Source organism: Melospiza georgiana, unplaced genomic scaffold, assembly GCF_028018845.1.
Source record: "Melospiza georgiana isolate bMelGeo1 unplaced genomic scaffold, bMelGeo1.pri scaffold_51, whole genome shotgun sequence".
In the NCBI taxonomy this organism is placed as follows: Eukaryota; Metazoa; Chordata; class Aves; order Passeriformes; family Passerellidae; genus Melospiza; species Melospiza georgiana.
The window spans coordinates 87947-114731 of NW_026652218.1; the positions used below are offsets into that span (position 1 = coordinate 87947).

Here is a 26785-nt window from a genome sequence, read left to right on the forward strand (position 1 = left end):
GGAAAAGGGACAGTTATCTTCCCAGCATGGATCACAGGGAAAATGGATCCCCAGGGCTCTTCCTGATGTGGGACCTCCAATGGTGAAAGAAGCTGCGGCTGGGCATGAAGCTCTTCCTGCAGCTGGGGCACTCGCAGAACTTCCCTTACTGCTGACTCCATTGGTGTCTGGTCAAGTCCAAACTCATGGAGAAGCTCTTCCCATGATGTGGAGAACTCGTAGGGCCTCTCCCTAGTGTGGATATGCCAGTGGGTAATAATTGTGGATTTTTTCTTGAAGCCCTTCCAGCAGTCAGGGCAGCAGAAGGGCCTCTCCTCGGTGTGACTCTGCTCATGCAGGAGGAGATTTGTGCTGGTCTGGAACCTCTTCCCATGGTTGGGGCACTCATAGGGCTTCTCCCCGGTGTGGATGCGTTGGTGGATGATGAGGTGGGAGTTGCGCTTAAAGCCCTTCCCATACTCAGGGAAGCAGAAGGGCCTCTCCTTGGTGTGAATCTGCTGGTGGCAGAGGTAATTTGAACTGGTCTGAAACCACTTCTGACATTTGGGACACTCGTAGGGCCTCTCCCCAATGTCGATGTGTTGGTGGGTGATGAACTGGGAGTTAAAGCTGAAGCCCTTCCCACACTCCCCACACTTGTAGCACCATACCCCATTGTGTATCATCTGGTGCCTGATCAGGGTGGTGCTCGGTCTTAGCTCTTCCCACACTCCAAGCACTTGTAGGGCTTCTCCCCATCATGAAGCTGCTCATGCATCACCTGTTCCGTACTCTGGAAAAAGCTCTGTCCACTTTCCTGGCTCAGAGTGGGTCTTTCTTCCTCAGAGCAATCTGGGCTGGGTTTAGAGCTAGCCCTCCTCCTGTGGGATCTCTGGGACCTTTCCTCCCCATTGGATTCCTGTGCACTAGAGTTGCTCAAAATGGCCTCTTCCACGGCATTCTGCCATGGAGATTTTTCCTCCCTTGTCTCCATTGTCAGCTTCTTTTCTGGGGAAGGAAGGACAAGGACACAATGGGATTTGCCTCCATGCCAGAGGGAAGAGGAAGGAGATCCCCCCCATGCATCTCCGGCAGGACAAGGTTGCCAGCAGGGCTGTCCTGCAGCCAGAGGCCATGCTGGGCTAGGAGGTGGAGCAGGAGAGAAAGGAAAAGGGGCACTGACTTCCTCCTCACCTGCTCGGGTATCCCAGGGCTCCTTTCTCTTCTTCACAGCCTCCTCCTCAATCCAATCAAGATTTGGGAATGGGAAATACTGGTTTGGGAAGAAGACAAGCGGTGAGTACATTGTCTTTTGTACTGGTTTGAAGGCAAACCTGGGGGAGAGTCTAAGCCAGAATAACAATTTCATAAGAAAATTTAGATGAAGGCAATGATAAAGAAACGCTGCCTTAAACGGCAGAGTCAGGACATAAGCTGACACCCTCTTGCTCAGGGTGTTGGCAGCAGTCCCATTAAATGGTGGCTGCAGTTCTGTTGGAGTGATAAACATGATTCTGTCAGAGCAGTGATCCTATAGAAGGGTCTGGTCTTCCTCTGGAGGTCCAGTGCTGGTTATGAACCTCTTGTCCTCTGGGAATCCAGTCGGCAAGCTGCTCCTGGTGTTGAAAGCCTCAGCTTATATCCAGGTAGGAATGCTTGGCTCCTCCCCATGGGCGGGACATCCCACAATGGGATGATGGAATTTTATCAGTCCTGAAGTGACACACAATGGCCTATTCACAGAAGATTTCTCCCCTGGAGGACATTATCAGGGGTGAATCATGGAAGGGTTAAAGAACACTGCCTTGCCTGTTTATAGCAGTTGATGAAGATGGGGATTGAAAACATGCATTTGGTTACATCTTACATTGCAACCTGAAACAGTGGGGTAATTCCTGCTCAGGGGGTGAACACCACCCCCCTTACGCAAACTGGCTCAGGTGTAAAACTCCTACCACGGGAAGGCCACACACACAGGGGACAATGTCACACTTGCCCTGCTCCAGGGGACATCTCTGTCCCTGTCACTCCCTTGCTGTGCCCCCTTTTCTCTTTCTTTCCATCTTTCTCTCTACCTCACATTTATTGTTCAATAAAATCCACTTTGGATTTGGTCTCGTTTGCACCTTAATTGGGGCAGAGGCATCTCTCCAACAATTTTCTTAATCATATTGCAACATTATTTTGGCACAGTGAGTTCAGGGCACTGTTCTCCAACTCCAAGTGCCTTTGATTGCTTCATGGTTCCCTCCACTGAGAAGGTTGTGTTTCTTTCTGGAAGAATTCTTGGAAACTTTGATGCAGTCCCTCCTTCCTCCTGGGGAACTTATGGGAGAACTGATGAGGAAAATGGCTGTTGTGGGTCCAGAGTATAGAGAAAATATTTTGTTTTCCTTCCTTGAAAAGTTTGTTAAAATCACTGGAGGAAAGGGAGCAAATGTTACCAGTGAGACTGACAAGGTTCATTCACCCCATGTTGAGGAACACAAGGCTCCTGTACGTCCTGCAAGAAGCTCAGCTCAAGTAGCTACATTCCCAAATAACTCCAGTCAGGGGGTCTCCGGGAGGATTTTTTGGAGTGTTCGGAGCCAGCAGATCCCGGACTTGAGCCCCCGATATCTCCAGGCTCCCTAAGAGGAGCTATTTTGTGGGGAGAGGAGCCTCGATCGCCCCTCAGAGGGTCCACGGGAGTCCACGTGGGGATGGCCCGGTACTGATGGGGTGGGACATTGGTTTTGGGGATCCTCGTGAGAGCCAGGACTGTGGAACGGGGGGACCCTTGGCGCAGGGAGAGTGGAAGGGGCGATACCTCAGCTGGGGGACCCCTGGCAGCCCAGAGATGAGGTGGGGACGGGACCCCCTGACCCTGACAGGGGCGTGTCCTGGAGTGACTTCATGATGCTCGTACCCCCATCAGTATGTTTAGCCCAGAAATGAGTTCTGCACCTTTAAGGCTGGTTCTGAAAGCAAAGGGGAAGAGGAAGAATCTGCAGTTTGTTTTCATACACTGCACTCACTCCTCCACATTTCGGCTCCTGGACGGACAGGATGAACAGACAGACAGCGGGATGGAGCTCTCCTTTGCTTTTAGTTAGTTTATAGCTTGCTGAGGCAGAGAAGTTCCCTGGACTGTGATTTTTCTTTTTCTTTGGAGCTGTTTAAATCTGCTCTGGACTGAACACCCAGAACACCACCGGCACCTCGCACCTGTGGCCCACCTGGCCAAGCCTGGGCCACGGCATTTCCAGCACTGGAGGGACTGGTAAGAGACTGATAAGAAACTGAGTGAGCTGAGCTACCGCCTACAGAAGGACTTTCTGAGTTTTTCATCTCTTTTTGAGTTGCACGAGGTCTTATTGCTTAATATTGTTCATTTGCTTGGCTGGTGAATGCTTTGCCTGTAAAATAAACAGGGTTTTTGAAATTTTCCCCAAGGAAATATTTTCTCAAACTGGCTGGGGGTTGGGCTACTGGAATCTGCTTTCTAGAGGTAACTCCTTGTGGAGGTTTTCAAACAAATTTGCCCTAAACCAGTACAGAGTAGTGGAAAGAAGGGGGAACCCCAACTGGCTGGATTGAGGGGAGGCTGGAGAGGGGAACCCTGGGACAACAAAACCTCCCAGAATCCATAAGCAGTACCCTGGAGAGGAGGGATCCCCAGTGTAGTGAAACCTACAAGTTTAGCCAGGGCCCCGTGGAGAATCTAAATAATAGAAATGCTGATACAGCAGCACAGAAGCTTCCTGACTCCAGGGACATCCGCCCTATAATCTATCCCTATAACCATGTAAGGCAGTATCTTATTAACCCTACTATTGCCCACTTATGGTCCCTCTAACCTTTTGCCATTGGTCAAGATTGGAACCGGGCCAAGGGTATAAAAGTAGCATACTGTACCCCTACTAACTCGGAAGAAGAAGAGCTGACACCCTTCACGAACCCCTCCAATAAAGCCATACTCGTGGAACATCCGGTGTCTTCTCCTTCTCCTCTTTCTGCCGTCTGCTGGAGCCTCAAGCCAAGGGCAAGCTAACTAGCAAGCAAAGCTGAAATCATAAGAGCTGGCTAATCACTATGAGAGCTGAATATCCCCCTGCTTGCTAGGGGCTAACCCGTGGCCTTGGTCTGAGTGAGCTGGCCTCTGGCACTCGGTCCCCTTGGAGCTGAGCTCTGGAGCTGTAATAGCTTGCCTAGGATAAGACCAATTAAAGCTCATTACCCAGGACCCCTGGGATCCCCACCAGCCCTGAGATGGGGGACCACCAGAACCTGAGAGGGATGAGACTGCAAATGGGAAGCTCCTGGCGTCTTTTTTTTATTCATTCTTGATTTTTAGACATCAGGTGACTTTTAGAAATTGATTTGGGCAAGAGGAATCCCCAACACAAGGCATTCACACCGTTTTTCCCCCAAACCAGAATTTTCCCCAAACCATTCCACCATGACATCCCCCCTGTCCCGCTTTGGGTGAGCTCAGTCCCAAACCTGACCCTGATCCTGGTCTCAATCTCAAACCATGTTTAGACACACTCACAGTTCTGTATTTATTCTCAGCCCCGTCCCAGACTCGTCTAGCCCCAGACACAATCCCAGTCTGAGCCCTAAAGCCAATCCCATGTCTAGCCTTAACCCCAATCCAAGCTCTAATCCAAATCTCAGCCCCAACTCCAACACAGCCTCAGTTCCAGCCCCTTCCTAAATCCTCAGCCCCAAACCAAATCCCAGGTTCAGCCCTTCTGGGGGTTTGGGGGTGTCTCTTTCCCTCTGACCCTGAAGATGTTTGGGTGGGGTCACAGCAGGGCTGAGAGGGACAGAGACCCCCTCGGCCACCCCAGGTGTGAGAAAGTCGGAGAGCCCCCTCAGCCCCGAGCACCCTCAGCAGTGAGAGGGACACAGAGCCTCTGGTCCCCAGCCCTGCACAGGCATTGCCTGAGGCCAGAGGGATGGAGACCCCTTGAGCATCCCCCAGGGTGAGGGGACAGGGACCCCTGAGCATCCCCTGGGCTGAGAGGGACAGAGACTGCCCTGAGCACCCCCTGGAACAGGGGTGAGAGGGAGGGAGACCCCCTAGGCATATTCCCTGGGGTGAGAATAACAGAGATCCCCTGGGGAATGGCCTGGGGTGGCAAGGACAGGGACAAATGCCTGGGGAATGACCTGGGGTGACAGGGACAGGGAAAATTCCCTCCCTCCCGCCCCTTCCAAGCATCTCCCTGTGTGAGAGGCTCAGAGACCCCTTGAGCATCCTCTGGGCACTGGACAATTTAAAGTTGTTTCTGGTCAGAAATCAAATTTAACCCTTAAAAAATGCCTTGAATTTGCTCTTCCCACAGGACATTTTTCTGGAAATGCAAAAAACCCCCAAATTTTAATAAACTGACAAAGGAAAGAAATATGTGGCAATTCCAAGTTCCATTAGTCCTGCACAGCTCCAGCTCAGCTGCTGGCAAATTCTGAGAAAAGAAATGTGGAAATTTGGCTGAATTCAGATAATGAAAGGAAGGTAAAGCTCTGTGTAGGTGTTCACAAAGGTGACAGAGACAAAGAGACAAATTATTCTGACATTTGGCAAAGCCCCCCAGTCTGTGAAAGAGAAAAGGGGGGCAGGCAAGGGAGAGACAGGGACAGAGACATCCCCTGGAGCAGGACAAGTGTGATATTGTCCTCTGTGTGTGTGGCCTTCCCAGGGTGGGGGTTTTACACCTGAGCCACTTTGGGTAAGGGGGATGGTGTTCACCCCCTGAGCAGAAATTACCCCACTGTTTCAGGTTGCCATGCAAGATGTAACCAAATGCATGTTTTCAATCCCCATCTTCATCAACTGCTATGAACAGGTGGGGCAGTGTTCTTTAACCCTTCCATGATTCACCCCTGATAACGCCCTCCAGGGGAGAAATCTTCTGCTAACGGGCCATTGAGTGTCACTGCAGGACTGATAAAATTCCATCATCCCATTGTGGGATGTCCCGCCCATGGGGAGGAGCCAAGCATTCCTACCTGGATATAAGCTGAGGCTTGCAACCCTAGGAGCAGCTTGCCGACTGGATTCCCAGAGGACAAGAGCTCCATAACCACCACTGGACCTTCAGAGGAAGACCAGATCCTTCTACAGGATCACTGCTTCAATAGAATCAAGTTCATAACTCCAAAAGGACAGCAGCCACCATTTAATGGGACTGCTGCCACCACCCCAACCAGCAGGGTGTCAGGTTATATTCTTACTCTGTCAGTTTAAGGCAGCATTTCTGTATCATTGCCTTGATCTTCATTTTCTTTTTAAATTGTAATTCTGGTTTAGACTCTCCCCCAGGTTTGCCTTCAAACCAGTATAAAAATCAATGTTCTCATCCCTTGTTTTTCTCCCAAAACAGGATTTTCCATTCCCAAACCTTGATCAGATGGAAGAGGCTGCGAGGAAAAGGAAGATGCCTCAAGACACCCAGGCAGGTGAGGACGAAGTCAGTGCCCCTTTCCCCCTCTCTCCTGCTTCATCTCCAAATCCAGCACAGCCCGTGGCTGCAGGACAGCCCTGTTGCCAATCCCATCCTGCCAGGGAGGCACTGGGGGAATCTTCTTCCCCTTCCCTCTGGCATGGAGGCAAATCCCATCCTCTCCTTGTCCTTCCTCCCCCAGACAAGGAGCTGAGGATGGAGACCAGGGAGGAAAAATCTCCATGGAAAAACCTTGTGGAAGAGGCCATTTTGAGTGACTCCACAGTGCAGAATTCCACTACGGAGGAAAATCCCCAGAGATCCCACAGGAGGAGGGCCTCCAAACCTAGCCCAGGGCACTTTGAGGAGGAAAGACCCACTCTGTGCCAGGAAGGTGGACAGAGCTTCAGCCAGAGCTCAGAGCTGGTGCTCCATGAGCAGCTTCATCATGGGGAGAAGCCCTACAAGTGCTTGGAGTGTGGGAAGAGCTTCAGGCAGAGCGGCACCCTGATCAGCCACTAGATGATCCACACTGGGGAATGGCCCTACAAGTGTGGGGAATGTGGGAAGGGCTTCAGCTGCAGCTCCCACCTCCTCACCCACCAACGTATACACACTGGGGAGAAGCCTTATGAGTGTCCTGAGTGTCAGAAGAGGTTTTGGATCAGGTCCGATCTTTGCCCCCAGCAGATTCATACTGGGGAGAGGCCCTTCCACTGCCCTGAATGCAGGAAGGGCTTCAAGCACAACTCCAACCTCGTCACCCACCAGCTCATCCACACTGGGCAGCGGCCATACGAGTGTCCCCAGTGTGTGAAGAGTGTTACCCAGAGCTCTGCCTTGACCAGTCACCAATGGAGGTACCAGTAAGGGAAGGCCTGCTGGTGTGCCAAGTGCAGGAAGATTTTTGTGCACTGCCCCAACTTCATCCATCATTAGAGGATCCATGTCCTGAAGACCTCTGGTGATCCATTTTTCCCTGTGATCTATGTGGGGAAGACCCCTGTCCCTTGTCCTGCCCCTCCCAGTGACATGATGTGGCATTGAAAAACATGAGGGTCTGGCCATGGACGTGTCATTACATTCACTCCCACCTCAGATCATTGCCAGGGGCAGGAAAGGGACTCTCTCTCTCTCTGAGAAGAAGGGTGTCCTTTCCAGGAAGGGGAAATTGTGGCCAGGAAGACCCAGTGAGTTCTGTTTTAGTTTTTCCTGTAAACAGTTTTATTTATCCCTTCTGATGTCAATATTGTTTCTGTTCCATTTGTTCCTTATCTCATTGCTGTTCCCAATAAATTGTTCTTATCCCAGCCTGGGATCTTTGCATTTTGTACTTTCCATGGGAGGCAGGAGAGCAGCAAGTGGCAGCGTGGTTTTAGCCGGAGCAGGAATATGGGGAATCCCATTCCTGAAACCCGGCCCGTGGAAACCGAGCATCCCAGCTGGTCCCAGCCCTGGTGGCCATGGCAACAGCCTTGGGAGTGGGTTCCTGGCTGGGGCTGTGGGAATCTCTTCCCTCTGGTGCCCAGGGACAGGAGTGAAGGGAACGGCTGCAGCTGAGTCAGGGCAGGCTCAGGTTGGATGTCAGGAAAAGGTTTTTTCCCAGAGGCTGCTGGGGCCCTGCCAAGGCTCCCCAGGGAAGGGTCCCCGCTCCATGGCTCTCTGAGCTCCAGCAGTGTTTGGACAGCGCTGCCAGGCCCAGGCTGGCATTGTTGGAGTGTCCTGTGCAGGGCCAGCAGTTGGACTGGAGGATCCTGATGGGTGCCTCCCAGCTCAGCCAATTCTGTGGTTCTGGGATCCCATGAGCCTGGGGATAGGGCTGCCAATGGTTACCATGGCAACGGGCTCTGGCTGTGGGCCTGAGCTGGTGTCCATGGCAACCACCCCTGGCATGGGGTCTCCATGGAGCTGCCAATTGACTGAGCATAGCAACAGGGAGCTGGTGATGGTTGCCATGGAAACTGACCATAGCAACAGGGGGCTGGTGATGGTTGCCTGCTAAGGATCATATTTGTCACAGGCCCTCAGAGGGGTTCCATGGGGACTTTCCAAGAGTCTCCAGGCTGTTCCAGAGCTGGAATATCAGAGGCACAGACAGGGGCTCCATGGACACCTCCCAGGGCTTTCTGGGCATGGCAAAGAGTCGTGTGCTCAGAGGCAGTCACAGCCATTCCATGGTGTCATCTCAGGGGACCTTAGGCTGCAAAGGCACCGATCTGTCAGAGCCACTCACGGGGGCTCCACGGTGACATCCCAGGAGTCCCCAGGCTGCCAAAGATCCGGGATGTCCCAGAAACTCACAGGGGTTCCTCTCATGGGCACAGTGGGAGCTTCAGGCAAAGTTTATTAGAGAAGCTCCTGATGGGTCTCGAGCTTTAGAAGGGAGCCCCAATAGACCCCACAGATCCCAAAATATCACCATTCAATCAGAGATAACACAGACTCAGATCACAAGTCTAAGGTCTAAAAGCCACCCTTTTTTCAATCCTTCTCTTTTATACCTCAGTTTGCTAGAGGTGGACCTCATTGTTCATTTAATCAACACATTTCACATGATTGGCTATTAATAAGACAACACTCTTCATTAAACAACTTTATGGAAAAAACATCCTATAATAAATATTGTCAAGGTGCCATTTATTGATGTTTGTTTCATCCTGGGCTCTCTGGATGTGAGAAACCCTCCTGTAGCAGTTCTGTGCCAGGTAAAAAGAGCTGCAACAGACTTTTTTGGTCTTCAGCTTCTTGTTTAATGTTAACTTCTCTAAAGTTTTGCATGCTGTGCACACCAGGCTCAGCACATAGGACAAATACCTTAAAATGGCTCTAAAATGTACAGTTTCAATGTCTTTTAAAGTTTTCTCAACCAATTAAATCTTTAAACATACATTATTTCTACTTATGTACACATAATTAATCCCTTGACTGTCCACATAACCTCTACACTCTGCTTTCCTTGATCAACCACCCTGTGTCACCAACACTGAAGAAAATGGAGTAGATGATGAAGAAGAAGAAGACAGGGACTACATCCAAATTCCTCCAACTTGCTTCCTATCTACATCATATTAAAAGTCCCAAAACCTAAATTTCGCACCCAAGTGACATACTATACTACCCTCTAATCTATTTCAGACTTTGGTAAACTCTAATCTGTCTCAAAGTCCTGGAAGTACTCTCCATGGGGGAAGGTTAAAGGCAGTGTTTCTCTGGGGGTCAGGATGCCTCAGAGCAGACAGAGAAATATTCCCTGTGCCCTGGATTCCCACACATTTAACCTAAAAACCTTTAACCCTTAACATGTGAAGTTACCAAAAATGTTCCAGGTAAGTAGGATTAGAAGGAAAAAAAATAGAGAACAACAGAAAGACAGAAGATCTATAGAACAACACACACATACGTACCAGCTACTTGGGTTCCAGCATCGCGAACACAGAAACCCCAAGAGAAGACAGGATCCAGGCCATGGGCTGGCCTCATGCTCTGGCTTTTAACTCCCTGGGCCTTCATGGGCCCACCCCTGGGGTGGGACTGCCAGTTGCTTGTCCAGTCAGACCCAGGGTAGCACCAGCTGCTAGTGTGTGATTGATTGACAGCTCAGCCAATCAGAGTGGGGTTAGCACAGCATTTGCTATGTGATTGACGGCTCTGCCAGGCCACTGCTGGGGGCGGGGCTCTGATCCACCACAAACCAAGGCCTGACCCAGCCCTGTCCCCACACGGGCATTCCGAGCATCCCAAGGTGTCTCGGGACATTGATCTCATCTAGCCTCTGACAGCGACCATGGTGACACTACGGAACCTCATGGAACCATGGGTCAGTTGTCACAATGGAGATCCAAGGAAACTATGGTGAGACTACAGAACCTCCTGGAATCAAGGAGACCATTCTGGAACTCAGGGGCCTCTATAGAAGCAAGGGTCAATGATCAAACAGTGGGGCCCATAGAAACAAGGAGCCATTGTGACACAGCAGGGCTGCTTGGAGCCCAGGGACCCCTGTGACTCTGTTGGGTCTCATGAAACCAAGAAGCCATTGTGACATTGCAAGACCTCATAGAATCAAGGATTACACTGTGACAGTGTGGGCATCAATGAAGTAAGGGGAACATGGAGCAAGTCTGCCTGGTTTGGACTCCTGGGGTCTGTCTGACAGGTCCCACTGAATTTCACATGTGAAGGGTTACTTCCCATCTGACCATGAAGCACTGGGGCTCTGTGCTTTTATTCCTATGGAAAAGAACTGTCTTTCTTGTCTAGGTGCCCATGGCCAAAATTGGGATTCTGTGTCTAAAATTCTCTATATCCAAGGGTGACTCCCAGACAAAATCTGCCCATACAGTCAAGTCTGGCTAGACTTGGCCTCTGGTGTCTGCCTCTCACCTGATCCTGCACCACTGGGGCTCACTTGTTTCCTTCCTATGGAGACCATTGTGAAAATGCAGAGCATTGTGGAACCAATAGGCCATGGTGACACTGCAGGCTCTTGTGGAACTTGTTCCACTGTAGGAACTTGTGGAACCAAGGGGAACAGTGAGAGCCTGCAGGATACCATGGATCCAAGGGGCCACTGTAACACTGTGGGGCCTGGTGGAACTAAGAACATCTTTCTGTTCTCTCTGAACCAAGAACGTGTGGCCCAGTTGGGCCGCACGGTCCCAAGGGGCCAGTGTGAAGCAGCGGGGCTTTGTGGAACCAAGAGGCCATTGCTGCATTTCAGGGCCTTGTGGAGCCAAAGGGCCATTGTGATCCTGCAGGGCACCGTGGATCCATGGAGAGCACTGTGACATTGCAAGGCCCCATAGAATCACAGAGACCATTGTGACACTGTGGGGCCTCATGGAACCAAAGGAACATTGTGACCCTGCAGGGCCTCATGGAAGGAAGGGGCCATTGTAACACTATGGAAACTTGTGGAACCAAGGGAATTGTTGCACTACTGGCCCCAATGGAACCAAGGGACCATTGGACACCGCGGGACTTCATGGAACTCAAAGCCCATTATGGCACTGTGGGTCCTTGTGGAAACCTGGAGACCATTAAGATGCTTAAGGACTTTTGTAATCAAGGGGCCATTATGACACCTGAGGGCATCATGGAAGCAGAGAACCATTGTGGAACTGCAAGGCCTCATGGAAGCAAGGAGCCATTGTGACACTGCAGGGCCATGCGGAGGCAAGGGAACATGAAACAGATATGGCTGCCTTGATCTCCCAGGGGTCACCTGAACAGTCTGGCTGACCTTGGAATGTGGAAGGCCACTCCCATCTGCCCCTGAAACACTGAGGCTCTGGGCTTTCCTTTGTATGGAAAAGAACTGTCCATTTTTTCCAGGTATCCATGGCCAAAATTTGGATTCCACTTCCAAATTTCTGTGTATCCAAGGATTGCTGCTGGACAAAAGCTGCCAGGACAGACAGGTCTGGCTGATCTTTAACTCCTGAGTGCCAGAACTCACCTATGTACCAAGCCCTGTGTTAGCGTTCAAAAACACATAATCACGTAGGGATTATATGCGGTGCTTTTTATTTAAGAGCTCTGGGAATCGGGGTATTACCCAAATCTGATTCCGACCGTACATCCAAAATGATCATGTTTTATACTCTATCGTTATATAACTTTCATGTTAATTGTTAAACTTATATTGTTCTATTGTATACATAGATTTCAGCTAAGCTCAGCCCCCCTCTGAATTTCCAACATAGTTTCTCATTATTCTTCTTATGTTTATATAATATTTATATTTAATTACTAAACAATCATCCCATCTAACAGTTCTGTAATTTATCATACTGCTTACGCAGGTGCAGTTGATCTGGGAAAACACAAAGCCTAACATTTTAGATTCTATCTTTAACTTTTTCCAGGGCTCCACTGTCAACTGGAAAAGACTCTGTGCTTTGCTTTATATAGAAAAAAATCATCCTTCTCCTGCCAAAAATGTCTGAAATTAGGACTCCACTTTCATAATTCCGAATATCCAAGGGTTGCTCCAAGCAAACCTGCCAGGACAGACAGATCAGGCTTGCCTTGACCTCTGGTGATTGCTGTTCATCAGCTCCTGAAACATGGGGGCTCCATGGTATCCTTCCTATGGAGACCAACGTGACATTTGGGAGCCTTGTGAAATGAAGGGGCCATTGTGACACTGCAGAGCACCATGGATCCAAGGGACCATTGTGACACTATGGGGCCTCGTGGAACCAAGGACATCACTGTGGCTCTGTTGGGCCACATGGTGCCAAGGGACCAGAGCAAAGCAGCGGTGTGGGAGTTAGCCCAGCTGTAACTCAGAGTCAGACAATTTTTACCACGGAAGACCTGGGCGCAAGTTTAAAACTGGGAATCATTCGTTTAACATAGGGTGAATTTGAGTGTTCCCTCATATGCCTTTAGTGTTGTTATGCTAAGATGTCAAAGTTCACCTCCCCTATTGGTTACTTGTTTCCCGTCTATGATTTTTGTTCTAGAGTGTTCTACCCCCAAGTGTATATATTGTTGCTTCGCCTTTATCTCAGATCTTTGGATCTCACCCCTTGTACTGTGCTTGACTTCTCCATGTTTATTGTTTTTCACCCTGTTATTAAAGGTTTTTTTGGGCAACTCCATTGATCCTGCTTGTAGAAGCATTGGGGTGTAGGACAGTTGGACAGACAGAGGCGAGAGATCTCTGAAGTCAGGTCTTGGAACTTGTGGTTTATTGCAATGGGTGTGAGTGCAGGGGCCTTGTTTGGAGCTGCCAGCCACAGCTCGGAGCAGGCCCATAAGAGGGGCTTGAAAGAGGTGCCCAAAATGGATACCCAAAAGAGGAGGGGAGTTCCCATTACAATACAATAAATCTTCTTTTGTGCTGCATATTCTAATTTTCACTAACCAATCTAGTACAAGATACAAATCTTTAAGCATTTACATAGAGCCTATAAGAATCATTACATTACCATACTGTGTTACATTTTAAATCCTAAAAACTACTCTTTGGACCCCCTCTGCCAAGCTAGTAGGGTCTACTCTGACCCTTGGACCTGTCTGCAAGCAGAGGGTATTGTTTCATCAAAAGAAGATTACTTTCAGCAAGCCATACCATTGTTTTCCATTTGTTCAGTAACTAAGGCTTGGTGTCTCAAAGCTTGCTTTCATTTCAATCTCACTTATAGTTTCCATATTTTCAAAATCTTTTGCCAGGTGATCATATTTATAAGGCTTTCCTGTTTCATCTTCCCCAGCATCTGGTCCTTTTCATTTTCACCACCATTGCCCTGAAGTTGGGGAACCAGAAAGGTTTGTCACAGTCACCCTCATTGTGACTTTTGGCACCCAAACAGGGACCCTGACATTGAATCATGTCAGCTGGGGTTAACTGGTGGGTAGGCCAGTGTCCCCTGTGATTTTGGATTGTGCCAGCCTGGCAGATTCATCATTGCTTCAAGGGACCTTGGCCAGGATCTGCAGGGACAATGATGGCTTCACCGGCGAAGGATTGCAGGTGGGTTTGTGGAAATGCAAGACATTTATTGCCCATTTTGCCGCTGTGTTTTTATAGTATGAGCCCACATCCCATTATTAAATTGGAGTGTTCAGTGGCTGTTCCCCCTAAGGTGGATAAAAAGAAAAATGGGCAGCCAGATGTCCAAAGTAGAAAGGAGCATATATGGATGCTTTGTTAATTCTCACTGATCATACAAAATATTTACAAAGAGCAAATTAAAATCAATTGTGAGGTGGATCATTAAAATTTTTCCAGATGCCCCTGCTGAAAAAATCTATATTACCAAATTTTGGGACTCAGTGGGAGTTAAATTGTACAACCTTTCAATCTAAAGGGACCCCATTGCACCCCACATACTCCCCATCTCCCACACCATTCTTGAGACCCTTCACCAGCAAGCGGTGTGTGAAAAATTCAATCCATTGGTAACTCCTAACTCAGGACCTCCTCTCAAAAATGCATTTCTTGGACCTTCCACGATGCTCCAAGATGGTGATGAACACACCCTCTTGGAGCACTGTGACCTGGAGACTCGAGATGGAAGGAGCCTGAATGTGGCCTGACCACCCTCCTGCCATCTTGGCTCCTCCACTTCCTGCTGTCACAACATTCTCTTCCACCCAGAACGAACCTCTAGACTTTACCGCCTCGACTGTGGGTCATGCCCCCACTGCCAATTATTCCACCTTCACCCTGGGCCATGCCTCCACAACTCCACCCTAGAAGTCCACCATCTAATTAAGGAAGGAGACTGGGAAATAGTTAGGAAACTCCTCGTTGCACCCATATGTTATGAAGGGATGGGGCAGAATCCCAGGTCTCAGCCACTGGTTTATGGGCAAATCAAGGATCTTCACAAGCAGCTAAAGAGCATAGGAAGGACTTATCTTGTTTTATTGGGCTAATGACAGCCATGTTTACAGCACATGCCCTAACTCCCTGATTTAAAATATATTATGACCATTTTGTTATCACCTACAGAATACACCCTGGGGGAAGGGGGATGGAAGTGTTTACTTAATGAATTAATAGCAGACTATGCTAATAATGATGCAAGGGCGGAATTGACAATCAACCATCTAGCTGGAGAAAGACAACACAGCCTACCAGCTGATCAAGCAGAAGGCATCCCCAGAGAAGTATTGGATGATATCAAAGAGATGGCATTGCAAGCTCCAATCCAGGTATCAGATGGCAGCACCCTCAATTTGGACTACCTTGGGTGGCTGCAGCCAAAGCTTTAGGACAATTAGACCATCTTGGGTGCCTCTTAAGTAAGCAAAACTATGCTACGTCCCACACATTGAGTGGCCAGCTCTCAGACATAGAGACCATCAGACATGCCACCTTGCAGAACAGTGATAGAGTTTTTACTCTGGGCACATGGGCATGGCCGAGTAGACTCTGAGGGCATGTGTTGCATGAACCTCTGCAGCCACAGTGAGTCAATCCACAAGAGCATTCAAGTACTGAATGAAGAGTTCAAGAAGCTTCAAGAGGAAAACAAAGACTAGTTCAAAAAACTCTTCCAATACAAGGAACTGAAGGGTTGGATGATGTCTAGCTAAAACAGGATTATTAATTCTCTTAGTGGTTGTTGTTGTATTGTGATTGTCCCATGTTTGTTTGGATGCTTTTAGAAAGTCTTACAAAATTCTTTCAGTTCCATCTTTGTTGTAAAAGAGAAAGGGGGAAGATACCCAACACAGGCTCCTCATGGACTTCTTGAAAGAGAGAATTGGAGGCCAGGATGGCACAAAAACTTCTCAGAGACTCGGTGTGGGAAGGAAAATTCTTAAAAGTACTTAAAACTATCCTTAAATCAATAAACCTTAAAAACCTTGAGTACCTCAAGGCATTAATGAGCCTCACTGAATATCAGTACAAAGCTCTCAAGGGACACGTTAAAGCGGATAACTGGGGCCATGACTGCACAAACACTTCACAGAGTCTGTATCAAAAGGGAAATACCAAGTACCTTAAAATAACTGAAGTACCTTGAGGCATTAATGAGCCCCACTGAGTGTTGTTACTCACAAAGCCTCTCCAGGGACTAATTAAAGCAGATAATTGGAGGCCATGATTGCACAGACCTCTCAGAGACTCCAAGGCAAAAGCCAAACCCAAAGTCCTTTGAAACACCTGCAGTCCCTGCAGGGAGCATGAAGGAGCCTCCAGGGCCATTCCTGAGCAAGGCTCCCCAGGGACTCCTTCCAGCAGATCCTTGAGGCCACTGGGATGTGGGCTAATGGGGGATGCTGAGGGCAGAACAAGGGGCTGACAGTGCCCAGCCTGGCTGGGGCTGTGCCAGAAAGCCCCAGTGCCTCAGAAGAAGGTTTCTTCTCCCAGCCCTTGCTGGCACCGACCATGCTGCTGTGCCCCAGGGCACCAAGGCTTGAATTATCTTTGTCCCCATCTGTCATCACTGCCTCCAGTTCTCTGCTCTTCCTGGGGCCTAGGGACACTTTCTCAGTTTTGTTCCTCAGTGGGACCCATTAAAAGTCCAAGAAACTTTGGAGTTTGATTCTGCCTTGGAGTTCGGGAGAGGTTTCTTCAGCTCCCTCTCAGGGACTGATGGTCAGGGCCTCAGCACAAAGCCCGTGAGGCTCATTCAAGTCCTTGTGCTGTGTCTGTGCTGCTGAGCTGGGCTGGGCTCCTGGCACAGAAGAAGCTCCTGGTAACCAAGCAAAGCTTCGAAAGCACATTTCTCTTGATGAGCAGATCTTCTGCCAGCCCAGCAGGGCTGGGGCACTGCCTGCAGCCACCCTGGGCACAGCACAGAGGCACAGAGAGCTTCAATCAGTCAGGGCTGGGAAGGTGCTGAGAAGTGCCTGGGGCACAATCACTGCCAGCCCTTGGCACAGGAACCTCTGGCTGCAGGACAATGCAGCTGCAGCTCCTGGAGCCATCTCCTCAAGCTGGAACATCCCAATGCCTACAGACTCTGTGAGTACATTCTTTGACTGTCTCTTGTGCAGAGCAGCCAGGGGTGCCCAGGGCTGTCCTGCAGAGCAGGGTTCTGCAACCCAGGGCGCTGTGCTGGGGCAGGGACTCTGCTGCCTGCCAGGGACAGCTCTCAGCCAGCCCTGGCAGCTGCTCCCAGCACTGGGGGAAAAGATCTGGGTGGGAGGAGACAGCTGCTAAGGCTTGGGATGGCTCTCATGGTGTGGTGAGGATGCTGCATTGTTCAGGACTGCTCCCAGCATAGCGTTTAACTGCAGAACATTTCCAAGTAGATTATACAGGGAGCGGAGCAAGGCAGGAGCTGCATAAAAGGGAAAATCCTGCTTTTTTAAACTACTGGTCTGGGTGGCCTTGATGGGAAATTGCAAACAGATATTCATCTGTCAGTCCAGGATGAGAAAAAAAAATTTTCTCAGATGTTGCTCAACGAGGCAGTGACAGAAATCAGCACAGGGCCCCTTAGAAGCTGCATCAGTCTCGTTTATCCAGCATCCTCAGGGTTGCTCTGATGTTGCCATCAGAGCCTGCAGAGCCAGAGCGGCCCCTGGGCAGTGCCTGAGCTGGCAGGGGTCTGCAGGGCAGAGCTGAGCTTCCAGGGCTGGGCTGGGCTCTGGCAGCACTGGCAGGGCCCAGGCCTGGGCACAGGGAAGCAGCTGCTGGCAGGAACAGCTCCAGGCAGCAGAGCCCTGGGCAGGCAGTGGGGGGAAAGTGCCCCCAGACTGTGCTGGGATATTTAAAGTCCACTCCAAGCCCAATTATTCCATGATTACTTTTTTTACAGATCCCCAAGCAAAGGCACGGGAAACGTTCAACAGCAGCTCCATCAGGCACTTATTCCTGCTGGCACTGGCAGACACACGGCAGCTGCAGCTCCTGCACTTCTGCCTCTTGCTGGGCATCTCCCTGGCTGCCCTCCTGGCCAACGGCCTCATCATCAGCGCCGTAGCCTGCGGCCACCACCTGCACACACCCATGTTCTTCTTCCTGCTCAACCTGGCCCTCTCTGACCTGGGCTCCATCTGCACCACTGTCCCCAAAGCCATGCACAATTCCCTCTGGGACACCAGGAACATCTTCTACACTGGATGTGTTGCTCAGGTCTTTCTGGTTTTCTTCTTTCTTGGATCAGAATATTACCTCCTGACCTTTATGTGCTACGACCGCTACGTATCCATCTGCAAACCTCTGCACTACGAGACCCTCCTGGGCAGCAGAGCTTGTGCCCACATGGCAGCAGCTGCCTGGGCCAGTGCCTTTCTCACTGCTGTCATGCACACGGCCACTATATTTTCCCTGCCCCTGTGCCATGGCAATGCCCTGGGCCAATTCTTCTGTGAGGTACCCCAGATCCTCAAGCTCACCTGTTCACACTCAAACCTCAGGGAATTTGGGCTCCTTGGGTTTTCAATCTGTTTGGAATTGGGTTGTTTTGTGTTCATTGTTTTCTCTTATGTGCAGATATTCAGGGCTGTGCTGAGGATCCCCTCTGAGCAGGGACGGCACAAAGCCTTTTCCACCTGCCTCCCTCACCTGGCCGTGGTCTCTCTGTTCGTCAGCATGACAGTGTTTGCCTACCTGAAGCCCCCCTCCATGTCCTCCCCATCCCTGGATCTGGCCCTCTCAGTTCTGTACTCGGTGGTGCCTCCAGTCCTGAACCCCCTCATCTACAGCCTGAGGAACCAGGAGCTCAAGGCTGCAGTGTGGAGACTGATGACTGGATGGTTTCAGGGACATTAAACTGCTGGCCAATTTCTGCCATTCAGTTGTACTAAAAGACATCTTTCATACTTCTTGTTGCTTTGGTTGTGGTTTGTTCTTTTTTCCTTTGTTTTAGTTTTTCATATTGTCCACAAAGAAACGTCATTGTTTTTGCCATTTCTCATTTTGTTTCTCTCCACCTTCCCTGTGGCCAGAGACTGTGTCAATGTGGGGCTGCACTCTTGGTGGCTTTAAAGGAACTAAAGGATCTCCCAGCCAAGTTTTTTTCCAGAGATGCCCTTGTGTTCCCTACTCTGGAGTTGCAGCAGCAATGTCTGTGTGCAGAGCTGGGGGCAGATCAGTGTTGGCACAGCAGCTCTGCTCCTGCTGGCCACACCATCCCTGATCCAGGCAAGAAGCCATTGGCCTTCTTGCCCACCTGGGCACACTCATGTCCAACCTGCTGTCCATCAGTCCCTGCAGGTCCCTTTCTGCCTGGCTGCTGTCCAGCCACTCTTTCCCCAGCCTGTAGCACTGCAGGGGTTGTTGTGGCCAAAGTGCAGGACCTGGCACTTGGTCTTGTTAAACCTGCTTGTATTGGATTCATCCCCTGGATCCACCTGTCCAGGTCACTGTGCAAAGCCCTCCTATGCTCCCACAGAATCCACACTCACACCCAGCTTGGTGCCATCTATAATTTGTGAATGGTGGACTTGATCCCGTCACCCAGATCATCAGTGGAGATATTAAACAGGACTGGGCCCAACACAGATCCCTGGGGGACACCACCAGTGCCTGGACATCAGCTGGGTGCAGCACCATCCCCACCACTCTCTGGGCCCAGCCTCCAGCCAGCTCCTAAATCTCCCAGCAAGGAGGGAACCTGCCCAAGCCGTGGGCTGCAGCTTTTCCAGGGAATGCTGTCAGAGACAAAGGCTTTGCTGAATTCCAGGCACACAACATCCACAGCCTTTCCCACATCCACAGGCGGGTCACCTGGTCATAAAAGGAGACCAGGTTGGTCAGGCAGGACCTGCCTACCCTAAATCCATGTTGGCTGTCTCTGATCCCTCGGCCATCCTGTGGATGCCCTGGGATGGCACTCAAGGTGATCTGTTCCATAACCTTGCCAGGCACCCAGGTCAGGCTGACAGGCCTGGAGTTCCCAATCTCCTCCTTCCAGCCCCTCTTGGGGATGGGCTCACACTGGCACCTCCAGTCCTCCGGAACCTCCCTGCTGAGCCAGCACTGATGGTAAATGATGGAGAGCAGCTTGGGGAGCTCATCCACCAGCTCCCTCATGCCCCTGGGATGGATCCCATCTGATCCCATACAACTGTGGGCATCTGAGTGGCTCAGCAGGTCAGCAACTGCTTCCTCCTGGATTCCAGGGGGCTGTTCTGCTCCCTGTGCCCATCTACCAGCTCAGGAGAACACTTGTCCTGAGAACAACCTGTTCTAATATTGAACATTGAGACAGACAAGATGTTAAACAGTTCAGCCTTTTCTTTAGTTACTCTATTCTCCACTGCATCCAAATAAAGAGTAGAGGTTCTCTTTATCTGGTGTTTTGCTACTAATTTATTTATAGAAACATTTCCTATTATTTTCCACAGAAATGGCCAGATTAAACTCTACTTGAGCTTTCACCTCTTTCCTTTTCTTTCTGCATAACCTAACAACATCCTTAAATACTTTTTAGTTGCCTGTTCGTCTTTTCAAAATGATGCATCCTCTTTTTTCCCTTTAAGTTTATACCAAAGATCCATGGACAGCCAGGCCAGTCATTTTCCTCACTAGCTCATCTTTTGCCACACTGGGACAGGCTGCTCCTTCCCCCTTAAGATTACTTTGTTGAAATGTGTCCATCCTTTCTGGACCCCTTTGTTTTTAAGGGCTGTTTCTTTAAAAAAAAAAAAATCTGTACCTTCTTTGGTATTCCCCAAATCTGCATCCTTAATAGGCCAAACCTGCCCTTCCTAATTAAAGTGCAGAAATTTTGTTGCTGCCCCTCCTTCTCTCACAGAACATGGAAAACTTTATTATTTCATGGTCACTGTGCCCCAGGCAGCCTCTGAGCCCCACATCTGCCACCAGCCCTTCTCTGTTTGTGAACAGTGGGAGACAGAGCTTTCCTTGGCAGTGGGAGCGTTACCAAAAATTCAGTAAAACAGAAAACTCCTTAACACCAATGTAGCATAAAGAAGCAGCATTCTTTATTCAGGGGGATGCACAGGGGATAGCTCCTCCCAAAGCTCTGTGTACTGAGTACAGGAAAGTTTCTGTTTATTTTCTGTATTTTGCTCACAAATTCATTGACTGTCCTGGACTAAACATACATATGATAATCATTTCCCCAAAATCACTAACATATTTCCCCTCCCCTTTACCCATGCCTTCTTCTGTCCTGGCGGTCTCTCTGGTGGTCTCTGGTGCTCGTGGACCCCAGTGTTCCCCTGGGCCTGGCTAAGCTGGCAGGACACTGAGGCTGCTGAACTTCCAGTTCCCCTTTTCACACAATGAGTATTGTGTGCTTTCCATAGGCCTGGGGTTTTGGAGAATAATGTCCTCGTGTCAGCTCAGCTGGTGTAGACAATTTATCTTCTGGTAACATGAGGATGGCTGTGGGCTGTGTGACATCACAGAGTGGGTTATGTGGAGTCATTGAGGAGCTATGACAAGATAGACTGCCTCTGTGACATAACAGAGCCAGATGTGACATCACAGGGAAGAGGTCTGACATCCCAGAGCAGACTATGATATCACAGAGTTGACTGTGACATCAGAGACCAGCTCGGTGACATTGGAGAATGGGCTGTGACCTCACAGAGCAGGCTGTGACATCCCAGAGGGGCTGTGTGACGTCCCAGCAGGGCTGTGTCAGGTCACTGGGTTGGTCACTCCGCCCCAGCTCCCCCTCACAGTTTCTCCCAACAAGTCCAATGCTGTTCATGACCAGAAGGATCCCTGTCCCCCAGGATCCCCCCAGCCCACCTGGAGCCACAGCCTCCACCAAAGCATGTTCCACAGGATCCACCCCAGAGCCTGACATGGGGACAAGGGGCCAGGGCTGTGTGACACCAAGGATGGGGATTATCCAGGTCACTGTGGCCTGGTTTTGGTTGCCCAGGGCAGGAAAGAAGTCTGGCAGCTGGAGCAGGGTCTGGGAAGGGCCTCCAAGGTGGGGCTGGAGCCCTTGGGCTGTGAGCAGAGGCTGAGGGAGCTGGGCTTGTCCAGCCTGGAGCAGGGAAGGCTGAGGGGCTCCTCATCCCAGCCTGGCAGTGCCAGCGAGGAGGGGATGGAGAACACAGAGCCAGGCTCTTCCCTGGGGGCTGGGGGGAGACAAAAGCCAATGGGTGGAAGGGGAAAGAGGAGAGATCAGCCAGGACAGGAGGAGATGAAATGAGTTGTGCTGCTTTCAGCATTTCCTCAACACCAAGAGCAGCCTTACCTCCCTTCTCCATCCACCACAGACAGCTTTGCAAATCAGGAATTGTTGGAGCTGTTTTGCCCCCACTCCAGGACAAGAATCCTGATACAAGAACTTAATTGTGTTTGTATCTATCATAGAACTATGTTTGTCTGAAAGTAATTTTAGTATGGAAATCACTTGTGGATGGTGGACTAATCTGACACTGCTGAGACATAGCGCATAGCTCAGGGAAGAGCGTGATTGTTATTAAATTGTGTCCTGTTCAACTGTGGTCTGTTGGCCATGAAGAGAAACTTTCTGTGCCTATGAGTCTCACCAGTTCCTGACCCCCAAAGGACAAACCTGATGAGTTGTTGTTCCCAATGCAGTGGTGGCACTTGCATCTCCCTCCACATCCAGAGCAGAGCTCCCTTGTCCTAGAAAGTCCCTGGCAATGCAGGGATGAAGTAAACAGGATAGGCTGTTGGGATCAGGGACAGGGCAAGGCCAGGGAGAATGACTTTTGCATTTGATGGAGCTGTGCCTTCCCTTTGCTTTGTTGGTTGACAATAAATGAACATCCCTCTGTGTCTCGGGCAGCTCCTTCTCCAAGGAAAGCAGGTGGGAGTTGGAGCCAAGGAGCTGAAAGCTGCAGGTGCAGCCTGGGCTGGAGGGAGCTCAGATTTGCACAAGGCTGCTCTGAGTGCCAGGCCTTGGGTAGGGGAAATGGTGGGGTGGGGGTAGGGACAGAGTCTGATTGATTGTCAGCCATGAAGGGTCTTGATTTCCACATCTATTCAAACTGCATGAGGAGGTACTTGGATTCAGTGTCAATTGAAGATTGCATATATAATTGAATTAACAGGAAAAAGAAATCTAAACAGGACATAAAAAATCTTTTCTCACTCTCTTTTTAAATAGAATACATTCAGTTTGAATACACTTCTGAAATCTGTCAAATTAACCACAGATTATTTGAAAACTGAAATCAAATTATTCCTAGAGGCTTAGCTTGTTAAGGTGCTCAGGATGTTAATGAGCCCTGGGACACTGAATTCCTGAACTGAAGAGCTGAAGGCTGAACAAGCCTCTGGAGCAGTAAAACTCAACTGCGGTCTCCAAGCTTTTAGAGTGTTGGGAGGACAACGTTTTGTCACAGCTGGAAATGAGCCCAGCAGGAGAGGGACCATGTTCAACCTGTTCTTTGAGAATAGAGATGGGCTTAACGGAGATGAGGTGGTTGGAGGCCGCTTGAGAAACAGTGATCATGAAATTATAGAATTCTCAATATTTGGTGAAATCAGGATAAGCATCAATAAGATTTTTCACATTGTGCTTCCCGAGGGAAGACTTTGGCCTGTTTAGGAGACTTATTCAGAGAGTTCCTTGGAAAATAGTCCTTGAAAAGAAAGGAGTCCAGGAAAGCTGGATGTGCTTCAAAACAGAGATCTTGAGGGCACAGGAACCAACTGTCCAACCAACCCTGTGTGTCAAAAGATGAGTCAACAAGGCAAACATCCAGCCAGGATGGGCAAGGAGGTTTTGAAGAGACTTAGGAATAAAAAGAGGATGTATCATCATTGGAAGGAGGGTGAGGTCTCAGAAAATATTTAAGGGGGTTGCTAGGGCGCATAGGAAAAAAATTAGGGAGACCAAAATTCAGTTCAAACTTAATTTGGCAACTTCTGTAAAGGATAATAAAAAATGCTTTTATAAATATATTAAGAGCAAAAAGAAGAGTAAGATCAAACTTTGTTCTCTATTGAATGAGGGAAAAAACTTAGTAACTGCAAATGAGGAGAAGGCAGAGGTGCTTAGCACCTTCTTTGCCTCAGTCTTTAGTGGGAAGACGGCTTGTCCTCAGGACAGCTGTCCTCCTGGGCTGGTAGATGGGTCAGGAGCAGAATGGGCCCCCTGTTATCCAGAAGGATAAGCCACCTGACCTGCCACATGCAAGTCCACACAGGGCTGGAATGGCCCTACAAATGTGGGCAGTGTGGGAAGAACTTGAGGTTGAGGTCTGAACTCATTGTCCACCAGCAAAGCCACACTGGGGAGAGGTCCTTCAAATGTGGGCAGTGTGGGAAGAGCTTCATGTCAAAGTCCCACCTGATTGGCCACCAGAGGATCCACACTTGGGAGAGGCCCTATGAATGTGTTAAATGCAAGAAGATATTTCGGACCAGCTACTTTCTCCTCCTGCACCAGCAGCTTCACACAGATGAGAGGCCCTTCCGCTGCACTGACTGCAGGAAGGGCTTCAAGCAGAATGCTGCTCTCATCAGCCACTGGTGCATCCAGAACGGGGAGAGGCCCTATGAGTGTTCTGAGTGTGGCAAGAGCTTCTCGCAGAGGTCTACCCTTACCAGACACCAACGGAGCCACCACTAAGGGCAGTCCTGCAAGTGCAGGAAGAGCTTCATGCCCATGACACCCTTTGTCCTCTGATGTTGTGTCCTTCCCCCACTTTGAGATGTTTCTCCCTGTTTTGGATCCTTTCCTCGTCTTTTGCATCCCTTCTCCCTATTTTGTGTCTTTTCCTCCCTGTTTTGGATCCTTTCCCTGTCATTTGGGTCCTCCCCCTGTTTTGGGTCACTCTTCCCCTATTTGGGGTCCTTTTCCCCCTTTTTGGGTCCTTTCCCTCTCTTTTATCCTTCCCTCCCCTAGTTTTGAGCATCCTCCCCTTTGACTTGGTGAAGTTTTGGGTGCATCCCGCCCTCCAACCCTCTTCCCACCCCTAAACCCCCTTCACCCCCCACCCCCGTCCACCCAGGCATGTCCCCAGCTGTGTTTCTAACTGTCCCCCCATGCCACATGGACTCAGTGCTCGCTATCCTGGATGCCCTTGAGTCCCCAGCCCAGGACTGTGGATCTCCTTTTCCAGGAATTCCAGAGCTGGCCTGGCTTCCAGGGGACACCAGTGGCACTGGGGCTCAGTTTGGGTGGCCTGGTGGGGTTTCTGGGACGGGGTTTGGGGTCATCTGGGCACTGACTGAGGATCTTGTCCACTCTGCAGTGAGGAGTGGCCCTGGCCGGAGAGTATGGGATGGATGGGGGTAGGAGAGGTTGGACCCTTGTCCAGATGAACACGGGACAATGGATCCCAGCTGGACACTGGTCTGGACAGCCCCTGGCCCTGCAGACCACCAGCCTGGCCAGCCCCCACCCCAGATGACCACCAGCCTGGCCATACCCTGGCGCACTGTCCCACCAGCCCATCCCAGTAGCCCCCAACCCAAAATCCCCCAACATAAACCCAATTCCAGAACATCAGCTCTGCATGGTCCCTGCAGAGCAAGAGGGAAACTGAGGCAAGGTCTGGAGAGATGACTTTGTGGTGAGAACAGGGGATTTGGAGCCCACCCTGGAGACCCCAAAATGAGCACCCACTCCCAAAATTGTCACCACAGCATCCCAGTCCCCCCAGCTGTCACATAATGGGGACTCCAGGAGCCCACTGTGACCCTACAGTCCCTTGGAGAGGTGACCCACAGTGTCCCCTCAGTGTCACTGGTGTGTCCCCAGTGGGAGCAGTGCCATCACCTCCTGGGGCATAGGTGAAGGAGGAGGAGGAACTGGGGGGTGCAGAGTCGCACAGCATCCTTGGGGGGTGGAAGTGGTGAGGGGGGCCCCAAAACTGTTGTTGTCCCATCTCCCCCACCATAGGATGTGGGCCACCCCCTGTTTTAGGGCACTGGTGATGAATTGGCGGGTGGCGGTGAGAAAAAGCACAGATGCCACCTCAGGGATGGCACAGAGAAGGGTGCTGCAGTGCCACCAAGTCCCCCACGCTGAGAGAGTCACAAAGGGGGGGTCGGCAGGGGGGAGGGGAAGCGTGGCAGGGGTGCCACGGAAATGCCCCCGGTTTGCCTGTGCCCGGGACGGGGGGGGTGGCAGAGCTCCGGTCACCCTGTCTCCCTGGCAGCCTGTCACTGTGACCATGTTCACAGGGGTCTTAGGATGAGGGAAGAGACAAGGATCTGACTCCATGTTTCAGAAGGCTTGATTTATTATTTTATTATATATATTATATTAAAACTATACTAAAAGAATAGAAGAAAGGATTTCATCAGAAGGCTAGCTAGGAATAGAATAGCAAAGAATGATAACCAAAGCTTGTGGCTTGAACTCTCTGTCTGAGCCAGCTCACTGTGATTGGCCATTAATTAGAAACAACCTACATGGGCTAATCAAAGATCCACCTGTCGCATTCCACAGCAGCAGATAACCATTGTTTACATTTTGTTCCTGAGGCCTCTTAGCTTCTCAGGAGGAAAAATCCTAAGGAAAAGATTTTTCATAAAAGATGTCTGTGACATATCACCCTTTTTATTTTAGTTAAATTAAAAAGAAAATTGTTTGTGATTTCGTATGCTGTACCCATGCAGAGGAAAGAACAAACACTTGATGGGTTATCTGTTGCCAATGAAAAACCTCAATCAAGTGCTGATGTGGAATGATCAGGGAAATTCTTGACTTGTAGAACATAAAATTCTATCATATCAATAAAACAATCTTACAATATAAGAAAATGCAAAAACAATGCAAAGAAATTCATTGCTTCAACTCCAAAGAGGTGAGTTTCAGGAGAAAGTCCATGGACTGAAGATGTTCCTCTTTGACATTTCTGAAAGTCTCTTTTGGTCCTGAAATAGGCTTGCAGAATCCTGAAATAACAAATTGCTAAAGAAAAATAATCAATGATTTCAATGATTTTCAAGAATCAATTGACAGTTAACAAACAATTTTGAGAAAATTTCTTGAATGCCTTGGCCACACTCCTTTATTGAACTACTTGTAAGTTTTGGCTCTTCA

The 26785-nt window shown here is 49.8% G+C and overlaps 1 protein-coding gene and 1 pseudogene across 1 annotated transcript; both read left to right on the forward strand.

The window, feature by feature from the left end:
* Positions 1-739: 739 nt before the first annotated feature.
* Positions 740-18632, forward strand: LOC131096527 (olfactory receptor 14J1-like). The gene is made up of 3 exons (XM_058044865.1): positions 740-806; positions 17990-18552; positions 18624-18632. Exons 1-3 carry the CDS (start codon positions 740-742, stop codon positions 18630-18632), a joined length of 639 nt encoding a protein of 212 aa, XP_057900848.1.
* Positions 18633-23875: 5243 nt separating this feature from the next.
* Positions 23876-26785, forward strand: part of LOC131096528 (zinc finger protein 850-like) — a 438808-nt pseudogene continuing 435898 nt past the window's right edge.